The sequence below is a fragment of the Medicago sativa genome, chromosome 7 (genome assembly GCF_051527215.1).
Source record: "Medicago sativa cultivar Bolivia chromosome 7, Bolivia_mono, whole genome shotgun sequence".
NCBI classification, from domain to species: domain Eukaryota; kingdom Viridiplantae; phylum Streptophyta; class Magnoliopsida; order Fabales; family Fabaceae; genus Medicago; species Medicago sativa.
In genome coordinates, this window is record NC_140755.1 from 58,978,200 (window position 1) to 58,994,355 (window position 16,156).

General features: G+C 31.8%; 1 protein-coding gene and 1 long non-coding RNA gene across 2 annotated transcripts; both read right to left on the bottom strand.

Annotated features, from left to right (window-relative positions):
* Positions 1–3,088: 3,088 nt before the first annotated feature.
* LOC146907211 (uncharacterized) lies at positions 3,089–4,016 on the bottom strand. Its single transcript, XM_085730259.1, has one exon. It carries the CDS (start codon positions 3,992–3,994, stop codon positions 3,098–3,100), a length of 897 nt encoding a protein of 298 aa, XP_085586385.1. The 5' UTR covers positions 3,995–4,016; the 3' UTR covers positions 3,089–3,097.
* Positions 4,017–7,137: 3,121 nt separating this feature from the next.
* Positions 7,138–8,395, bottom strand: LOC146907212 (uncharacterized). The gene is made up of 4 exons (XR_015018680.1): positions 8,299–8,395; positions 7,726–7,821; positions 7,522–7,637; positions 7,138–7,362 (listed from the first exon to the last, which is right to left on the bottom strand). It is a non-coding gene; the product is annotated as an uncharacterized LOC146907212 (long non-coding RNA).
* Positions 8,396–16,156: the final 7,761 nt, after the last annotated feature.

Sequence of the window (16,156 nt, forward strand, 5' to 3'; positions counted from 1 at the left end):
GGATCTCTTGTCGAGTGTTTTGATTACCATTCATGCTCCATTTAGATAGGTCCAACGCACATTGTTTGAGTTTATTCACAAGAGGACGAGTACCATAACCTTGCCATCTTTGAGAAACAAAAGGTCCAAATTCGGGTTCAACAAGCCACGCATTCTCAAAGCGAAAACGACGTAGACCACAACTAGGAGTAGGCTGCGGAGCACAATCTAGCCAAAGAGGATAGTGATCAGAGGAAGTGGTAGTAAGACATTCAAGTTTTGCATTCTGAAATTTGTCGAACCAACTATCATTTGCCATAGCTCTATCTAATTTCTCCTCCACATCTCGATCAGTTCCGAGGCTTTTAAACCAAGTGAAAGCATAACCATCCATATGAATATCAGCAAGTCCAGCATCCAAGACAGCTTGCCGGAAACCTTGAATAAGCCATGGTTGACGATCTGACCTTCCTTTCTTTTCATCAGCGGATATAATATCATTAAAATCTCCAATAATACACCAAGGAAGTTGAGAAAGATTGGATAATTGCCGAAGTAAATTCCAAGACTCTCTCCTCCTTCCTCCTTCTGGCATACCATAGAAACCAGTTAGCCTCCATCTTCCTCTCAAAGAGTCATTCACCTCCATATCAATATGATTTTGGGAGAAATTCGTGATAGTACAATCAAAATTCTTAGTCCATAGACAAGCCAAACCACCTCCAACAGAAAAACAGTAATCAAAAGTCAACATATGTTTCAATTCATCAATTTTATTAGACGTTGTCATTGTTTCAGATAGGATTATTGCATTCGGTTTTTAGGTCCGAACAAGGTACTTTAAATTAGGAATTGTACTCGGGCTACCTAAACCCCGACAGTTCCAACTGATAACACTCATTATGTGTTGCACTTGAATTGATGTAAACAAGACTGGAAGGACATAAGACAACGGCAAAACTCTTATCAAACATACATTAAACCAAAGCCAAACCGTACCTTTGACCACAAAAGTATACAAAAAAATCAAAGAAACCTTTGTCTTATGTGAATAGTTAATCAAGCCAAATAAAGGAAAACACGTGACATAGCAAACAAATTCAAAAATGGGAATCCAGACTAAAGCAAACGGTGGGGGAGACAAACACAATACACAAGATGAAATCAATGAATTTTCACAAAGGACGTTACAGTACGGCGGCGAGACAACAACGGAGACACACCAACGGAAAGATTGAGAGTATCGTATCAACTTAGCACGACGAAAAAAGTAACGATGGCCGGTGAGTTGGATTATCGCGAGTTGCGGCGATTAGGTTGCGATTAGACAGGAAAACAGAATCCTTAACGCTTAACAAATACTTTCAGAAACAATGAAACAAAATAACAGAGGATACCAGAGAACTCTTGCCTTTATCTATCGATCCAGATTGAAGAAAATTATCAGAACCCGAACAGAAAGAACAGAAGACTAACCACAGCCGAACAGGAAATCAGCCATGACACAAGGAGAACAAACAATCAAAGCGATGGGGAACCAAACACAAACGATCAAGAATGAGAAAACGTTCAATCTGATCGACACCAAACTCTCACAGAGGGGCGGCGGAAAACCCTAGGAGAGAAAATCGTAAAAAAATCGTATTATCGAAAAGTTGAGAGTTGCGTTTTAATTACCATAACTCAAGTTTTATAAATCTTTTTGACATCAGACCAACGGCATTAGAAAACTAACATCCTTAACCTGTTTATTTTCTCTTAATTCCAATTCTTCCCCAAAGCCTCATTATTCTAAATAATTATATTTCTCCACTAAATATATACTTCCACTAAATATATTCTTGCACTAAATATATTTCTCCACTAGATATATACTTCCACTACATATATACTTCCACTAAATATATTCTTCCACTGAATATATTTCTCCACTAAATAATAAAATAGGGGCTACTAATAAATATCAACACATAATAATAAAAATATCACTTATCAAACATATTAATTAAATTATAACGGAAAAGACTCTAAACTCAAATAAATAAATAAGTAATAAAAATAGGGCGTTACAATTGAAGAATTAGGTTTAATTTCAAGGAACTCTTGTAAACACATTGTATTCAACAATGTTACTATTAGTGGATGACCTTGGTGAAGGCGTGTACATCATCAATAAGAGTAGATGTATCTCTAGCAAGGACGAGAAAGAGCGAACTACTATAAAAATATTGGTGTTGTCTCTCTTCCCTATCCTCTTTACTTTTCAATATTGCATATGTTAATTGAATCATTGTTAGGATAATAGCTTGTATTGATCTAAGTTTTTTTCATTAACCTAATTCGTTGAATTAGGTTTTAATAATTTGCTTAAGATCAATTGAGTACAATTTCTATTTAATTCTTCAATTCTATATGCACTGTATTTTTTATTGATAGCTTGGTATAATTTTCATATATAGGTTTGGTTTTGAAATTGTCTAAGTTTTGCAAATTGTTCAAGACACATTAAAGTTTGATTGTAAAAAGATTTGTAATGTGAATATCTCAATTCTACATTGGATCTTATTATCACAGAGTTTCATCTTTTTGTATATTGTTTTGATTGTTCACGCAAAACTCCAATAGTCAATTTAATTGAAATTACTTTTTATCAGAAAGAAGTTTATAACTTGAATTGAATAGAGCCTGAAGTGAATAATTGGTTAAAACTCCTAAAATTGTGTTACTTTTTAGTTTTTTATTAAGAAAATTTTCAAAAGATTTAATTTGCTACCTAAAATTTTAATTAACTTTTAAATATCAATGTAATTTATATCTTGTTGTATAAATTGCTACAAGGAGTACAGTGAAGGAAGTTTATAAGAAGGAAGTTATGTATCTTTAAAGTTTATAAGAAACAAGTATATTATCTAGGTACGCTCCAAGACTATAAACATAAAACATTAAGTATCATAATGGTAAAAATCATAACAAAATCATAATTAGGCAACAAGTTTAATTAATGAGAACATGAAAATGCTTGTTTTATTTCAAGTAATTTCATTGATACAAATTGAGAACATAGAGATACTCAGAGAAATATTCTAAACTGAACAAAACAATAATGTTTCTTTTATCTCTAGTAATTTCTTTGATACAAAGCAAACATGTTGCTTTGATCATTAAGTATCTTGCTCAAACTATGATCCTTCCCACTATCACATGATTTCTGGTACACAATCTTCTTCCTCTTATGAATCTTGTTGAGTCTTCTATCCTCAAGTGCCCAACTCTCTTTCAAAGACTTCCACTTGTTCTCAAAAATATCACTAAGCCTCATAGCAATTTTGTGAACAACATCCCTTTGAGGATAAAGCCATCCATGATAGAACACAGACCTCATATCCTCGGCAAACTCATCCGGTGTTGAATAAAATTTCAGCTTGGCTTCAATATCTTTTAATCCAATTGCCTTCAATTTATCGGACGTCTTCGATGATTTGTTCTTCAAAAACTTGAGATCAAGAGGGTTTTTCAAAGCCCATCCATCTCTTCCGGTTATCATTCTACTCACTATCGCCCAACATTGCATCCTTTTATAACGCTCCATTGGGGTTTTCTTCTCTTTATTCATCATCAATTCTGCACCATCGCCATTCTTCTTTAAGCCATATTTTTCAGTCCTTGGGTGATCTTTGACAACAGAAGGTGTACTTGTATCATTACCTGAAGAAACAGTTGTTGTTGTTGTTGTTGTTGCTGCTTTGTTGGAGTGTTCTTTTTTGTTGTTCTGGTTGGTATCAACAACGTTGTTCTTCTTATGTTGAGACAAAGATATTGTTGAATCAAGCCAATAGCCAGTGACAATTGGCTTTGCATGATCTTCCATCTTTCTCCTCTTGCTAGCTGATCCTTGAGAGTGATCATCCATAGAATCATCAATGAGTGAACTAGCTATAGCATGCTTTTTAGGATAAGAAATCTTTATAATAAGACGTTTACGAGGTTCACTGGTAGTAATCAATGAAGAACTCATGATTTTGTGCTTATAGCAAAGTTGAAATCTGATGCTTCTTTGAATTAGGTTTAGGTTATTATGGGAAGGTGTTGGGTTTGTTTTATATATATATATATGATGATCGAATCAAATCTTTTAAACTAAATCTTTTGAATAAATCATTTGAGTAACAAACTAATATGATATATACGAGTTATTTTCTTCCCAAATCTATTATATAATATATGAAACTTAATAACTACCAAAAATACAATCTTAAGTCATTTTAATTATTTGACACGTCATCAAAATTATATTTTTTGTGCCTTTTATTTTATGATCCCCAGCTTGACTCAGTTGGTAAGTACAATGCATAATATATGCAAGTCTGGGGTTCGAACCCCAGACACCACAAAAAAAAAAACTGATAATTAAAACAAACTACAACAATAACACAATTCTAAATATCTAGTTGTTACATGAAATCTGGGGACAAAAATAACACCTTCAAAAAATCTGACTCAGTCTGAATTTTATCCTACTATCGCCATGGGCCAATACTAGCAGTATTAAGAAATCTCAGGCAGTTCCGTTTAAGTCCTCACAATTGAGTGTCTCCAATGTGGATGTTCTTAGAATGTTAAATGTTACTTCCTCCGTTCCTTTATAATTGTCACTTTTGCATACAATTTTTGTTTCTAATTAACTGTCATTTTCAAAGTTCAAAGTATCATTAATTGTGGCTTTATCTATATTACCTCTATATATTTATTGCAGAGAGAGAAATGTATGAAATGAAGTATTAAATGATTAAGGTTATTATAGGAAAAATATAAATTGTTGTATCAAAAGTAGTAAAAGTATTTGTTGTTTTGGTTTGTGTAAAAAGTCAAAATGTGACAACTAAAAAGGAACAGAGGAGTACTTAGTAAACAATAAACACCGATAGTATATTCTCTGATTACTACTCTATTTCTATCAATAACACAATTCTAATCATTTGATGCTTTAAATTTTTTTACTATTTTGTGTCTTTTCGATACAAAAAAAAAAGTAAAAAAGAATTAAGTTAATTTTGTAACAAAAAATTTGTTTTGTATAGTTGTGTTCGAACAAACCAAATAATTAAATATCTACCAAAAAAAACCCAAATAATTAAAAGAAGATTTTTACGATAAACAAACTCAAAAAAAAAAAAATACGAGTCCTTTCAAAAAAAAAAAAAAAACTAATATGATATATACACAAAACTCCTGAGAATTCGGTAACACAAAACTCCTGATCTTTTCTTACATCTTACAGACAACATACTCCTTCTGTTCTTTTTTAAGTGTCTTTTTAAAAAATTAACACTAAATTAACGATGTGTATTTTTGCACATTTTCTTCCTATTATACCCTCATTTTAATCCGTCAATAAATTATTATTTTTTTGCAGAAACTTTATCTTTCCAATAAATTTATGTTATGTTTCTGTCGTAACAATATCTCACTCTCTCATAACAAACAATTGTCAATTTTCTAAATAATGTGTACATATTTTTAATTATTTTAAGTCAATATAAAAATTATATTGATGAAACTTCTTCTTCTTCATTGTCATCTTGTTCTTGTATTTTTTCAAATGAGTCTTCAACTATTGCTCCCTCTTCACCTCTATCAGCAGTTACAATGAGTCTTCCACTTTTTCTTCCTTTTGAACATTCATGGAGTCTTAAAAAGGAACGGAGGGAGTAATTAGGAAGAATAGTGATAATCCAACTTCTTCTACAACTATTAGAAAATCGTACTCTAGTAAAACATTATAATTATCCTCGGTTAAACTTGTAATCTTTTTAATTTTATGGATTCAATCATCGTCTTAAAAATTAAAAAACTAATTTATTCATATTTTGAAGAAGAAAAAAAATTTAGTTTATCTTCCAAGCCTAACTAATTCAATATATCGTCATTTTGCAGATTTATCACTATCAAGCCTAACTAATTCTTCTATCGTCATTTTGCAGATTTATCACATCCAAGTCTAACTAATTCCCAATTTTTTAACAAAAAAGAGAAGTTTGTTTGAAAATTTACAAATTTATGGAAGTAAGGAATAAACAAACGAATGAACCTTTAATAGTGAAGAATAAATGAATGTAATACTCCCTCTGTTTCTTTTTAAGTGTCTTTTTAGGATGAATTTTTCGTTCCTATTTAACTGTCGTTTTGGTATTTTAAGGGTATGATTTGTCAATTATACCATTTGTCAATTATTCTTATATTTTTCAATAAAACTCATTAATGCTATATATTTGGAAAACTAAAGTTTGTTTTTTTAAACAAAATTTGTTTCTTGTTATCTTCAAATTTAAACAAAATTTTGTTACCTATGATAATAGTTCCATGAAGAACAATATCACAATATTTTTCACACAAAATTCCAATAGTCAATTTAATTGACTATTTACTCAAGATTAAAACTTCCAAGTCTAACTGATTCCCTTATACTACTACTACTATAAGAAATTCTAACTATAACAAAATTTCATAATTATACTTGCTTAAACTGATAACCTTATTGATTTTACCCTTTGAGGGCGCCTCTTTACCCTATATGGTGCAATGTTTACCCATTTAGGGTGCAATTACCCATTAAGGGCGAAATGTAGTCTTTTATTGGTGATCCATTAAATCTTCGCTCACTACTACAAAAATGGGCTTATATAGCGCTTTTTTTTGGCTTTAGGTAGCGCTTTTGAAGCGCTATTGTAAATGGCGCTGGTAAAGGTAATATAGCGCTTTTTTTCTGTATAAAGCGCTAGCTATAGCAGGGTTTATATAGCGCTTTATGTCAAAAAGTGCTAGCAAAGGTTATCCTTAGACAGCGCTTTCAAAAATAAACGTCATCTAAGACAAGTTTAAAAACAGCGTTTTTGTTTTAAAAGCGCTATGTAACAATAGGTTTAGATAACGCTTTATAAAGGAAAAAAAGCGCTAGGAAAAGCATTTATTTTATTTTATTTTTGTCAAAAAAAATTCCTTTCCAGATAGCATTTTTTTTATTAATTTAAAGTAATATATATATATATATATATATATATATATATATATATATATAAAGTCTGAAATTTAAAGGGAAATGTATATAATTTAGGCACATTATAATTGAGACTATTATTTATCGAATAAAACATAACCATATCATAAAAAATGTATGTATATATAGCATAAAAGTCAGAAATGTATAGCCTCTAATATGGTAACATCGATATCTCTAAGAGTTACAACTAATTAGTTGACATAAAGATCAATATCTTCTATGGTATCATGCAGTCTTCATCTATCTTCTTGGTCTTCTCAACATTTTTATCCAAAACAAGCACGCAAATCATCATTCATTTCCAAACTTCGTTCACTCTCCTCCACCTGAATATATACCAGAAAACGCCATTAAGCAATAACACTATATTATATTAGAGATAAATTCAAAGTACTACTGATCATGAGTAGAAATCAAAGCAAGATTATAAATTAAAACAACTACGTACCACTTCTAGCAAATATATTTAGAAACATTAAACTCACCTTATTATAAAAAAAAATCATATAACTTTTAGGCTGATCATGAACCGACACCATTCTTCTTAGATTTCTATTAGTTTATCTTTTGAGTATGTCACACACTTGAAACCATCAATGTACTGTATATATTATAACATTAAAAATAACCATGTTACTTAATAAACTTAATTATACATAGATATTATACTTTAATATAAAAAAACATACCAACTTTGGAATCTCATTTAGTTTTGAAATGAGAATATCTTTCATAAACCTCATCACAAAGTACCCGCAATCTATACCATTTTCTTGGCAAGGACACTACAAAAAAATAAAATAATAAGTAATTGTATAAGTTAGTTTATTTGGTATGCCATGTAGAAGTCACGATGGATGATTATGGAATTGATTAGTAGGTTATACAAAAGGCATATGCATAGTGTATATCATATTATCACATCATTCAATTAGTTTATTAGAAAATAATTCTAGTCACACACAAAAAGTGTTATTGTTTATATATATAAAAAAAAATTGAACCAAAAGAAAAATTATTCATCTTACTAGTTGTGTAGAGTTTAATTAAACCCAAAATCTTTAATAAACAATTGTCAAATTTCAGTAATTATTCATCAAACAAAAATTTTGAATTTTCGATTGTCAAATTCATCCTAATCACTAACAGTGAAGTCTTAAATTTAGTTTGAACCTTGAAAACCTAAAATATCCAGATGAAAATATGAAAAAATTAAAGAATATTTGAGTTAAATTGAGGTAAGGAAAGAATGAAGATGGTACCTGAGATGAAGAATTGAGTATTGAAAAAGCTGTAACCGGTCGACGGTAGCGACGATATGATGCACCGCAATTAAGAGTGAGATAGAGGTGGTTGTTCTGGAAAGAATCGAAAGAGACGATTATGGTTTTGGAATAGATCGAAGGAAGCGAGTGATGGTGATGAATGAATTGATAGATATAGGTGGTTGGTGATGAATGAATCAATAGAGGTGGTGGTTCTGGACTGAATTTCCTGCACACGATCTAATGAAAGTTTTGAGTAAAGTAGTTTTGGGTTATGTTATTAATTGCTTTAAAAAATACGTTTAATGAAAATTATGCTATAGTTTTTATTTTATCTTTAGGATGCATTAAAATAGGGATTTCCATTAAAATTGGGATTCTTTGTTACTTTTGAGTATATAATAAAAAGAAGTTACGCTTTGTTGTTAGTGTATAAAGCTTTTTTTTTTGTGTAACAAAAAAAAGCATTTTTTTTTCAAATATAAATAAAAAAACAAAAAACGCAAACTTCATGAAAATTATGTTATAGTTTTTATTTTATCTTTAGGATGCATTAAAATAGGGATTTCCATTAAAATTGGGATTCTTTGTTACTTTTGAGTATATAACACCATTAAAATTGGGATTCTTTGTTACTTTTGAGTATATAACAAAAAGAAGTTACGCTTTGTTGTTAGTGTATAAAGCGTTTTTTTTTTCAAATATAAATAAAAAAACAAAAAACGCAACGTGCAAAGTAGGATTTATGGAAAAGTAGGATTTAGTGGGACCAGGACATTTGATTTGTTTTTTTAGTTTGGATTTGTTTTTTGGGAAAAAGTTTAGATTTGTTTTTTTTTTTAAAGTTTAGATTTAGTTTGTTATATATAATATACATAACAAAGGTTTGTTATATATATGATAAAAGAATTAAAAAAGGTTTGTACCAAATTTTTTTTTTTTAAAAAAAAGGTGTGCTTTGTTACTGCAATCCATTTTTCATTTTTTTTTGAAAGATGCAATCCATTTTTCATAAAAATTCAAAAAAATATTTGAAATATGCTATGCAGGGGATCGAACAGGGGACCTGTTAGTTAATGTACATTAAATCAGTTAATAAAATGACGCTTTTTTTAACCTATAAGCGCTATCTTTCTCAAGCATACAATAGCGCTTTTTTTAACCTATAAGCGCTATTTAAGGTTGATTTATATATAGCGCTTTTCATAAAAAGTGCCATATACGATTAATCATGTTTTTTATTTAAATAACTATTATTTTTATTTAGCCTATACTGACGCTTTCAATACAAAGCGCTATATATACTTAAAATGATAGATAGCGCTTTTTCAAAAAAGCGCTAGCTAAGACCTCCATGTTTTAATTTATAGCGCTTTATGTTAAAAGCGCTATTTATGAGGCGCTATATTTTCCCAATTTTGTAGTAGTGGCTCTTCGCGTTGAAATTAATTTGATCATTATGACTTCTCATCTTTGTTTCTAATTTGGTGATCAGTTAATTTGATCATTAGGGTGTTATCTCTCTTCCCTCTCCTCTTTACATTTCAATATTGCATATGTTAATTGAATAATTGTTAGGATAGTAACTTGTATTGATCTAAGATGTTTTTCATCGAAAGTTAGCCTAATTCCTTGAATTAGGTTTTAATAATTTGCTTAAGATCAATTGAGTTCAATTTCTATTCAATTCTATATGCATTGTATTTTTGATTGGTAGCTTGGTATAATTTTCATATAGGTTTGATTTTGAAATTGTCTAAGTTTTGCAATTTGTTCAAGACACATTAGAGTCTGATTGTAATAAGATTTGTATTGTGAATCTCTCAATTCTACAATGGATCTTATTATCACATAGTTTCATCTTTCTGTATATTAATTTGATTGTTCACACAAAATTCACATAGTCAATTTAATTGAAATAACTTTTTATCAAAACTCCATAAAACTTTTTCAAAAATCTATTCATCCCCCCCCCCCCCCCCCCCCCCCCCCCCCCTCCCCTTCCTCCCCTTCTAGCTTATAATCTTATTAGCCATATAGACCAACAAGTGGTATCATAAAGTGTGTTCTCTTCTTAACGGCTAACTACCGGAAGAGTTGATCCATATGGCAAGTAAGGAGCCCAAGGGGGTGTATAAGCACCTATTCTCGACGGCAAAAATTACAACTATTAGAAAAAATGCATGAGCGTTCATATCCAATCGGTGGACATGGATGTGTGGGACGCCGTGGTCAACGGGCAGTTTCAACCGCAAGTTGTTGTCAACGGTGTGGCACAAGAAAAGCCAAAACCGATTTGGGTGATGATGACAAAAAGAAGGTCCAATATGATTTGAAGGCGCAAAATATCCTCATTTCCTCTCTTGGAGTTAATGAGTATCATTCCGTCTCTCATTGTAAGACTGCTAAAGCTATCTAGGATGCATTGGAAACCCTTCATGAAGGAACTGATGATGTTAAATAATCAAAAATCAATACCCTTGTGCAACCATATGAGATTTTTCGCATGGAGGATGGTGAATCCATCTCCTCCATGCAAATGAGATTTACTCGTATTGTTAACAAGTTGCAAAACCTTGGTAAGGACATTTCAAACCAAGATTGGACTAATAAGATTTTGAGATGTATGACAAGGGAATGGCAGCCCAAGGTTACCGCTATCAAGGAATCGCAAAATCTCAATGATCTTAGCATGATCACACTCTTTGGTAAGCTAAAGGAACATGAGCATGAGATCACCCGGTTCAAATCTAGTGAGGAAGAAGGCAAGTTGAAAGACAAGAAACTGGTTGTGTTTAAATCTTCTTCGTCCAAGGTAAGTTCATCTATCATTAGTGAGGATGATTCCGGCGGAGAATCACCAAATGAAGAAGATATGGTACTCTTTGTAAAACGGTTTAATCGCTACATCAAAAAGCATGGGTTCAGACGTAGCGACAAAAACTCCTCAAACTCTAAAAGGTCACAAACAAAAGGAGAAATTAGTAAAGATGAAAATGTCCTGAGTTGCTTTGGATGCGGAAAGGTGGGTCATCTAAGAAGTGAGTGTCCCGGTTTGATCAAGTGTAAATAAAAAGCAAGTTCATCCGATAAGTCAAGAGGAAGGAGAGCTTACATAGCATGGGAAGACGATGAAGTGTCCTATACAAAAAGTGACTCCGAAAATGATGAGATTGCTCAACTATGCTTCATGGGACAAAGAAAGAAATCAGAATCGATATGACAAAAAATTGACCCTCAACTCTCCCGTTAATCTACTGGACAAACTGAATTGAAATCCCAACATAAACAAAGATTATAATTTTCTAGTTTGATGAAAAAAACCTGAGAGTCGGTCCCGTAAAGCATGTTTTACTGCCAAGTCACACAGAGCATAAACATTAATAAAAACAAGTTCATTTTTACTTTGAACAAACTGCCTTGATTGCCAAAAAACGATCGATGTTTGTAGTAAACCACACTTCAACTTCTGAAGTATCCCTCATAGGTAACAAACCACCTCACGCACCAACCGAAGGCTGAAAAGAATAATCGCAACCAGAATCACCACAATTAGACAATACAACAGAGTCGTCCAAACAACCAATTGTTTCGTTTCTTTAATACACATGATAAATGGTTTTTTGTCACAAAATAACCTGTACAATTCTTTCCTCTTTTCCAAACTCCCCAAACTCCTGACATTATAAGATAAAAAATGCATGATAACCAGCCTTCACCCGAATAATGGGTGCCTCAACCACTCATAATAAGTGTAAGAAAAGTTTATCAATTTAGCCTTGAACCATGTAAAAGAAAGTAATTTGACTTAATCTAGCAATTGAGGTAGCTCTAAAAATTGGTTGCTGAATATCTGATTGTTTCTTTCTTTCCAGATCGTCCAAACACATGCGAACCATATAAGTTTTAGAAACGGATGAGTTTGTCTGGGGAATCCACCTAACTGACTGAATTGATGGAAATTATCGTGAGCACAAAAGAACCGACCAAAGAGATGCCAAGGCAATTACAAATTTGCATCCGTAACTGATTGAAATGACGGCAAGTAATGAAAATGTTATCTGCTGACTCCTGAATCCCACAACCACCTAAGCAGGCATTTGCTTCTACTTGAATGATACTCCTCGTGATGAGATTATCCTTTGTTGGAAGACGGTTGTGGAAGAGACACCATACAAATAAAGATATTTTAAGTGGGACATGTTTGAGCCAAACATTAGCTGTGTCAACCCGCGCAATGTTTTGGATTGGCATTGTAAACATGTGATAAAATCGCTGACTGAGAAACCGTTGATTTGGTCAAGTAAGCATTTCCAACGGCCGTGAACACCATCGTGCAAAACAATGTTACAGCTTTTTTAAAGAAATAATTACTTTTAAGTGTATTGTATCCGTTTGTTACAGTTTTTAGAAAAAATCAGAATCTAAAATAATCCAAAATCTGAATTATAATATTTAAAAAAAAATCACTTTTATTTTAATTCGTAACAAACGAACCCTAGCACACAAAATTATAATATTTTTTCTGTACATAGAAAAACAAAACAAATTACCTAAAAAAAAAAACAAATCTTTATTTAAAAAAGAAAAAAACAAAACAAATCTTCAAATAAGGATTCTCCCGTATAATATTGCTCTCATCCGTTGCACGAACATAATATATATTCTTATAAATATTGCTTGTTGGACTGGTACCCCCACATCAACTATTTATTTCTCGAAAAGTAGTATTTAGTTATTAGGGTTCGATATCGACTGCAATCTTTCAGCCATGAATCATCAGTCTCTCACCACCAAAATCGCGGCGGAGTCACCAGCCATCTTTCCGGAAAAACTCATCATGGAAGTGCTTTCCTACCTTCCTGTGAAAACTTTACTTCGATTTAAGTGTGTCACTCATTCATGGAAAGAACTCATATCCACTCCTTCCTTTATTAGGTTGCACCTTAAGCGATCAGCAGTTAGGTCACGGTCTATGATGGCATAAGGCACCTTTGTATTTAGTTTCTGTTGCTACCTGTGCGTCTTGTCCAGGTTTCACGTCAATAATATTTGCTGATTAATTTTTGGTGACAATGTTTTGAAGTTTCCCTTTTGTATTCTCTAGTTTAAGAATTATGGTTTGTATTTTGAGTAACAGTGGTTGATCGACTATAGTTTATATCACGAGTAATAATATTAAGTGGTTGTCCTTCAAAAAAAAAAAATATTAAGTGGTTGATTCTTTACAATAAATGAGTTTTGAATGAATAATTTGTGATTATCTATTAAACTCTGTGTGTTGATGGATTGACTTTTTTTATTTTTTTATTTTTTTATTTTTTATAGAGAATGATCTTGTTATAGTAGTTCAAATTTGGAGTTCCAGAGTTTTGACATAGTTGGTTTAAGTTATTTATCAAAGTTATCTTCCTACTATATATATATTTGTGTGTGTTAAGCCTTCGATTACGTGAACGAATCTTAATTGAATTTAGTTCTCGAATGAACCAGAAGGACCGGAGTTGTTGGATGTTGCTCGGTGTTGCTATAAATTAACAACGAAAAAGCTCTGCGTCAATCTTTAGCCCCTTCGAGTCGGCGACAGAGCAACAACCCTATGACGCCCACCATTGTGGAAGGTTTGTTCTTTGATGGAATTCATTGACCACTTCAGCCCGATCAAGGGTTTCTATTATAAATTTTAATGTTGTTTGCAACTTTTGAAATTATCAACCCATTGCCTTTTTTGTCTTTCTTTGAATATAGTTTAATTTACTTGACAAACAATCACTAGAGAGGTTTATAATTTAATAGAGTAGACTAGACTGTTACTTTTTTTTTCCTCCCAATTTTTCCTCTTCCACGTGAGTCAATTTTTGAGTCAAAAATGAGTTGGTGTAGATTGCTATTCTTAGGGAAAAAAACGTGCTGAATTGGTCAACTCCTTTTTCCACTTATCCCATAATCTTATGGCGCCACGTTTAACTGAATAGTGCTAAAGATCAGCCCTCAACGTGTTACACGTTTCTTGGCTTTGTGATGGGCAAGACTCTATGAAAGGGAAATATATTCTCTCTATTTAAATGGTCATTGAACCCATACTCTTCTATCTACAGAAAACTACACCATCGAGTTTGAGTGAGTTAAGGTTTAGAATAGTTAAACAAATTGGTTGTAGCAGCAGCAAAAAGCTCTTTTCTGACAAAGCCATTTGGTTGGAGGTTAAACAACACATTTAAACCAGTAAGCGAAAGCAAATTAAGAACGCTAACCTCCAACCATTTCTATGTGAGAACCGATTTGTTTAACTATTCTAAACCTTAACTCACTCAAATTCGATGGTGTAGTTTTCTATAGAGAGAAGAGTAGGTTCAGTGACCATGAAAGCATATTTAGAACACTAACCTCTAGCCAGTGATATGTGAGAAAAGAGCTTGTGCTAAAACCGATTTGTTTCACTATTCTAAACCTTTAGCACTGTACAGTTACTTTAGCTCAAATATGTTATTTTAGTTGATAAACTATTTCACTGTTACCCCCTGCTGTCAGTTAATAATTAAATGATGCTGATATGTAGCAGTTAACTTGTTAACTTTGATCAAATCGCTGTCTTTTAAAAGCTTCAGGGTGTCAAAACGTTACGTTAAATGGTCACAAATATCATTTTAGCACTATAAATGTCGTCTAATAGTGCTAGAAAGGCATTTGTTGCAGTAAATAGTTTCCTTTCTAGCACTATAAATGATCATTTGTGACCATTAAACGTGCGTTTTGACACCCTGGAGCTTTTAAAAGACAACATTATGATCCAAGTCAACAACTTAAGGACTACATCAGCATCAGTTTAACGGATACTAACAGCAGGGGTAACGGTAAAATAGTTTATCAACTAAAAGGACCTATTTGAAAAGGATTAACTTGAGAATCTTGTCAAACTAAAAGGACCAAGAGTGGTATTTGGCCGAATTGATACATTAATTAGTTTTATTGAAAAAGATAAGAGTAATTGAGAATGGGTTTAATTGACAAATTATACCCTTAAATTACCAAAACAACAGTTAAATATAAACATTAAATCCATAGTCAAACGATTAATTAATTTTTTTAGTTATCATTTCCAATCCTAAAATTATCTATTACTCCCTCAGTTTCTTTTTAAATGTTGTCTAACAACAGATTTAGCTTTCTTATTCAACTGTTGTTTTGCTATTATAAAGTGTATAATCTGTCAATTATACTCTTTCTACTTACACTTATCTTTTTCAATTAAAATAATAAATGTTGTCTATTTTGAAAATTTTTTTTTTTTTTTGTAACGAAGTTTGTTTATTTTTATCTTCAAATTCAAACATTGTGTGATCATTTTGCTACGCGCACCCCCTGCTTCCTGCTTTTCTTGTTGAAAACTGCTCTATACACCCCCTGCATGTTATCTTTCTATGTAAAAAAAAACCCCAAGAAATGCCTATTATTTTCCTTTTATATTTTTTGATCCTTGATAATTCTTGCATGTTAAATTTTGGTTAAAAATGTATGGAAAAATATTTTGTTCATTGTTTTCTTTCTATGTTAAAATTTTGCTAAAAACTTGTGAAAAATCTTTGAAGATTTTGTGGACTTTTCTTGTAAGTAATTTTGGTGTTTGAGAACTGCCTTTTGGAATAAAATTACATGTGAAAATCCATTTCAAAATATGTAGGATATGTTCTTGTTTTTGCTTACTTTTTGTTGAGTTTCTTGTGACATTATGGTGTGATTTGGAGCTTGGTTTTTGGTGCATAAAAGTGGCTTTGAACATGTAACTATTTGAGTGAATTTGCCTATTAAATGTGATGTATGCTTGCTGTTTTGATTTAGTTTTTTTTATGAACTT

What these genes read in the sequence shown, in the direction of transcription:
- LOC146907211 (XM_085730259.1), bottom strand. Translation starts at nt 3,994, where the DNA reads ATGAGTTCTTCATTGATTACTACCAGTGAACCTCGTAAACGTCTTATT.